General features: G+C 44.3%; 2 protein-coding genes across 2 annotated transcripts; one reads left to right on the top strand and one right to left on the bottom strand.

The window, feature by feature from the left end:
• Positions 1-478: 478 nt before the first annotated feature.
• LOC128310616 (electron transfer flavoprotein regulatory factor 1) lies at positions 479-1,190 on the bottom strand. Its single transcript, XM_053047304.1, has 2 exons — positions 1,052-1,190; positions 479-972 (listed from the first exon to the last, which is right to left on the bottom strand). The coding sequence occupies exons 1-2, from the start codon at positions 1,091-1,093 to the stop codon at positions 763-765; spliced, it is 252 nt and encodes an 83-aa protein (XP_052903264.1). The 5' UTR covers positions 1,094-1,190; the 3' UTR covers positions 479-762.
• LOC128310615 (zinc finger protein 836-like) lies at positions 1,118-2,986 on the top strand. The gene is made up of 3 exons (XM_053047303.1): positions 1,118-1,599; positions 1,679-1,820; positions 1,951-2,986. The coding sequence occupies exons 1-3, from the start codon at positions 1,580-1,582 to the stop codon at positions 2,545-2,547; spliced, it is 759 nt and encodes a 252-aa protein (XP_052903263.1). The 5' UTR covers positions 1,118-1,579; the 3' UTR covers positions 2,548-2,986.
• The last annotated feature ends 3,015 nt before the right edge of the window (positions 2,987-6,001 follow it).

Raw genomic sequence — 6,001 nt, 5'->3', positions numbered from 1 at the left:
TTTCTGTTGAAAAATGGAACCTATGGAGTGGTAATGATGTTTGCAATAAGTTTGAGAACACTTGAGAGAACGGTAGCGTAGAATTTTCGTTTAGTTATATGAACGGTCGAACAATATTTTATGTCCAGAGTGGAATTATTAGTCTTTGTATTATTGTAAAACTGAGGAAGAAATTGGTTTTAAAAAATTTAGTACACAATGGGTACAAGCTCGCATACAAGATAGACATAAACTTGTATGCCACTCTTACGCATTGGGTGTGTAAATATGAAACCGTTTCTATAGCCTCGATGTATTATAATGTAAGCATTTGTTTTTTGGAGCGGTTGTTCATAGTAGACAATGTTTTGCTAGTCGCCACCTATGCCCGGCTGTTCATTTCTGCTTACATTATTTGTTTTTTTGTTACTGTAAGAATTTTTTTTTAATAATTCGCGATGAAATTGTGTAGATCAACCATTTCTCGATCAGTGTATTAGGAAGCTTTTCTACTACAATATGATGTATTTATTCACCATTCACTTTCAAGTTTTTCATACAAAAAAGTTCACTGTACATTGGAACATGATCAGGGTGCAAAGTTCTTCCCAATCCCTAGTTTGCAATTTTGTTGCTGGTGGTTGTGTGCATCTCTACTTTGAATCGTGAGCATTAAAACACTTGCCTAAGCGCTATCTTCCATTGTCATATCAATAAACACTGTTCTTATCAATATAGGCTTGTCTTTTTAGCTACACTTCGACACCACAGCCGGCTTATAACCTACTTTTCATCATAGTATCGTCGCTTCATCGCACGATACTTTCGCAGACTGTAGAGTGCTTCGATTTCCTTCACAACGTACTCGCCCAATCCAATCGCTTTTTCGATCTTCTCCGGATCGGTTTCGGCACTTTGCCGCTTGAACGCGTTGTAGCAGCGTTGCCGAAATTTGTCCGGTCCGCCCGGATATTCGCGGCCCATGTACTGCAGCTGTTGTAAGGCGAAATGTAAGCAAGCAAATGTTTCTCGTGTGTGAAGGTGGTTGTTGTGGTGGTTTCAAGCGGCTTACCCGTTTGTAAAGATCCAAAACGCGTCTCCGATGGTCCCCCATCCTGTGGTAGAAATTCCCCGGAGCAGTGGATTGTACTGTTGCGCAAAAAGCGAGGAACGTAAGGCAGCAACAACAACGGTACACAAAACAAACACTTTGTATGGTCAGCTGTCAAAAAAAGCTGTGGGGTTCGACGGAACGAACACTGTGAACCGCGAACACAGCTGACCGAGCTTGTGTGCATTGTGCGACGAAGGCACCCGAGCATGTGTGTGTGTGTAAATGAAGCATCATCACGTAGAAACGTAGAAGGCCGGGTTGTTGTTAAACAAAGCCGTTACCAAGAGTGATGATACAGCGCGTCAAGTGTATGGCGCGCGGAAGCAACCAGCGCAAGTTGTGAAATACACAATTACACCCATAAGCCGCAGTGAGCAATAGCAGGCGCAGCAGCACCACCAGCAAACAAGAACGGGTTGCTTGGATCTTTCAGTGTGGAACAAAGATTTGCATTGAATACGCGCACGCTTTCATTCTATTCGTCAAATGGAGCTAACGATGGAGATGTGAGTATGATTATCAGCAAAAACGCCATTCGAAATGTGCTTCTGAAGTAATATTTAACTTTTTGGTCTATTCTTGCAGTCCCACCGCTGGACCGGAAACGTACTGCCGTCTTTGCCTGGGCAAGGACAGTTTGCTGGGAGTGTTTTCGTCGAATCGCGATGATGATGCCAATAATGCGACCGAGCTGGTGAAGAAAATCTTCGAATGCACCAACATTAAGGTAGCGTATGCAGCCGCATATATGCAGCAGTATTGCAATATCGGTTTGAAGGTGACGGTCACCTCGGTACGGTGTGGGTAGTTTGCCTTGTTTAGCATGTACATTATTATTCTCAGTACATTATTTTTAGCTTTCCTCCACGGTGGACGCGGGATGTGCCATCTGTCACCGGTGTCTGCAGGCGGTGCAGGATTTCTACCACTTTCGCGTGCGCAGCAACAAGGTGAATGATCTCATCCAAGTGACGACGGTCGTTGCCAATGGTGACGATAGTGGTAGTGATGCGGCGCGCTATTCGCCAACACCCTCGAAACAATCAGCACCGAGCATCAAATCAATCACCTCTTCAAGTCCAGCGCCCGTTGTACGGAAGCATCACCACTGCCGGTACTGCCCAAAATCTTTCCGCACGATTGCCGCATTGAAGGAGCACGGTAATAGGGCACACCTGGCCGGGAAGCAACATCACTGTCCCAACTGTTTGGCACAGTTCCAGCATGCACCGTCCCTGGCAAGGCACGTCCGGAGCCGTAGCTGTTTCGCTTTTAGCAAATATCGATGCCGGGTGTGCAGTGAAAGCTTTCACGAGCGTGAACAATGGGCTGACCACATTCAGATTCACGCAAAGGATTTTCCCTACCAGTGTCCGGACTGTTGGTCACAGTTTAAACATAAGGCTACGCTGCGACGCCACGCCAATACCGTCCATTTGTTGGTAAAGGTTTAGGCAGGGGAGGCGACCCTGGGCGATTATAAACCCTTAATGCGGCAAGCAAAAAAAAAAACCAAACACGCACGTCAACTGATAAGCGCAAGTAGGTCGGGTTAAAGAGCACGTAGTGCGGCGTTGCAGAAGAATCGAGTGCGCAAGGTAATTTGAACGGCACTGGGGAACGCATTCGTTCCAAACGTTTCAACTGTTCAGAAAACAGTTGAAAAACGATAAGGGTAGTTTGACGAGCTTTAAGGGGGTCCCTTGGAATTATAGTCCAAGCATCACTAAATGCTAAATGTGTTCAATGTAGAAACTATGTTTAGTTTTTACGCTTTATCGCCATACAGGTTGGATACGGCGTCGTATAGTTAGTTAATTGAAACGAATTTCTTTTTTCGCAGGCGAAGTAAAATTTCTTGCAGAACCTTTTTATCACCGCTGTGGCATATCGATGGAGTAATGTACTTATTATTTGTAATAAATTGCTAGTAAATTAAAAATATACTTCAAATATTTATTATATTCTATTGTTGGGTATGCTATTACACAATGTTAAAAGTGATAAATTGAGTACTACCAAGTAGTACCAGTAGCAGTAGGTATGATCCACATCAATTCAATTTTGCAGTGCACGTTGCATACTGTTGGGCGCAACGTTGTAATGTAACGAGGGTCTTCAGAAATGCCGTGAGCACTAGAGCACTATGAACGATCTATTCACTGTTCAATGTCGTCGTAGATTGAATTGTAATATCGGCGGAACACCTTGCAGCAGTACGTACTCCCTGGGAAGCTATTGCGGCTCTTGACCAATATAATGGAGTAGAATACAAGGCGAGAGTTTCGAACAAGCTCATCACAGACTGAGGCTCTCCTGTCTGCAATTCAACACAGTTCTGGAAGGCGTTATGCGAAGGAAGGGCTTCGACAGCGGCGGATCAAACGGTAGGCGGAGTAGTCGGTCGCCTAGGGCCTCGCTGTGTTGGGGGCCCCAAAAAAAATTGGTGCTGATTTTGCGATTTCTGGAAATTTATCCATTTTTAAATTTATTTAAAATCTAATGAAAAAGGTAAAAAATTGATCGAAAATATCCTTGGTATATCGAAAATATCCTTTCGGTGCGTGGTGTACTACGACATAGCTAGCATTGTCATAGAATATGAATAAAATCAGTGGAGGATCAATCCCCGTGGAGGCCCAGGGCGGAATTATAAATGGGGCCTCTAATTTTCAAAACAATGAATTGGGGGGCATTGAGGCTTTAGCTTCGTGGCGAGTATTTACTCGTTTTATTGCTAATTTATAATTACTTTTCGGTGGGCACACGCGGTGCGTAGTGGTTTCGATCGTAACGACGTGCTGGACGTTGGCAGGAGCAGAGAGCGAGATTAAGCTCGCCAACGCTTTTATATTCTGATGCGAACGTGCACCACTAGCTGTCCTATTCTTATATTATCCCTTGCCCTGTCTCCTAATACCCAAGGATCTTTTCTCCTGTTACGTCTTGTTTGCGCCAGGTGGCGTCCTGGTCGCTACAAGGCCCTTGAAATGAGGCAAAGCTAAAGGCGCAGCAAGAAGGGGCTTCTGAACTCACTTTGAATCATCCCACGGGTAGTTCGCGGTCAAATTTCGCCAGCGGCCTCTTGTGGCACCCTTCGGGGACCCCTGTAGCATAAAGAGATGGGGCCTATGTACACACCTTTTACTATTACACACATTTTTTGGGGACTCCAACACGGCGTGGCCCTAGGCGACCACCTACTCCCGCCTACCGTTTGATCCGCCGTTGATCCCTTTTCTCAACTCAACTCTCGAATCCGAAAATCGAACTATTAAATAAACTTTTAATAAACACACAAAAACACTGTCCACAAAATACTTCATATAAACACGTACGTACGTAAAAGCGTTTAGAAGGAAGCGTCGCCACCAGCAGATGCTGATCGCACCTCATAATTGCATGCGGTTATGTACTGAGCATAGAGTTTGCATGAATATACCGGCGAGCTGAGCTGTGCCGGTGCCCGAAGGACGAGGACACCGCTCAGCATACGACGATACGGATAAAGAGCAGTACAATAGATATCACATATCACAAATTTCAGCAGATTGACACATTCCCACATGGTAATTCTTCTTCTTGATGACAATCTTTGTTAAGGGACAACAGAGAGCAAAATGGAAAGAATTAATCACCTTCAATTAAAGCTAGAGGAGCACACGGTCATCTCAGTCGTCATTGCATATTATTTTTGCGCTTTTCCTTTCGTCGAAAAGTCTCTCCGCGCATGCGCGATCGAAGCCACCAAAAAGCGACCGGTTTTGTGATTTCTGACACCAAGAGAGCATCCACGAAGGGAGATAACATCAATCTGATTCGCACAAGGATCCGCCATCGATAACGCTTGCTCACATTATCATGCGCTGTGATGCTATTGATCAATTAAAGATCTTCTACGATTGGCTATTAGTTACACATACTATCAAACAAGGGCCCTCTCGCGAGAGCGATCGATAGAGCAAATAGCTCAGCTACTGTGGCGAGAATCCTCCGTCTCGTTTCATCCATCCAGTTCGTACAGTGCGTCTCATAACTGTGCAGAAGTTCAGTTTTTTAATTATTAGCAGTAGGAAATGTGCAGTGCCACTATTTCCGAAGACATGATGTATTGTTTATTGTTCAGTTATTTTCCAACATTCATATCTCTTGTCGTCATGGGTTTAGAAGGATGCCATACATCAATAATTTCCATCAATATTCCACATTGTTATTTGCGTAAAAATAAACTTGTGCACAGGTATGGTACGCACTGTACTGATTGGACGAACGGAAAGAGATGAAAGATCAGTTGACGGATCAAGCGCTATGATCACTAGAGGGAAAGGTACAGCTATATGAAATGATACCACGTGGTACGGAAATTTGAGCTACCTCTTCGTTGATCATGCTCTCTTGGTGTCGGAAACCAAAAATTCCACCGTTTTTGAGCGTTTTCGACGGACGGATCGGCGCAAAATACGAAAGAGATGCAGGATCCGTGTTGCCTTTTCCCCCTTCACTCTAATGCGTTTGATAGGAATGTGAAAGGAATGTTCTTTTATAAACCCTAATTCTGACATTCCGGTCACCAAAGAAATTGAATTTATGGGTATATATGGGTACGTGTATGTGCCTTGCCTTGTTATCACTGCAACTATAAAAGTAAATAAACGTAAAAATGGTTTGTTGCTGCATGTTATTCAGTGCCAATGCCAATCTTCTTATCCAAATTGCTGGGCCCATTTGGATTGGGTAACATTACCTACCGGTTTGCTGCGCGTACGACGTGTTTACCGGATGCTGTGCGCAGCGTCACTACGCGAACTGTTCCGTCCTTGGCAGGATGAACCGAAATAATCTGCCTCATTGTCCACAAGGTAGGATGCATGTTGTCTTCTTTGACGATCACCAGTTGGTTTTCTTTCA

The sequence above is a fragment of the Anopheles moucheti genome, chromosome 2 (genome assembly GCF_943734755.1).
Source record: "Anopheles moucheti chromosome 2, idAnoMoucSN_F20_07, whole genome shotgun sequence".
Lineage (NCBI taxonomy): Eukaryota > Metazoa > Arthropoda > Insecta > Diptera > Culicidae > Anopheles > Anopheles moucheti.
Note: the sequence above shows the minus strand (reverse complement) of the source record. Positions and strands in the feature narration are given on the sequence as shown.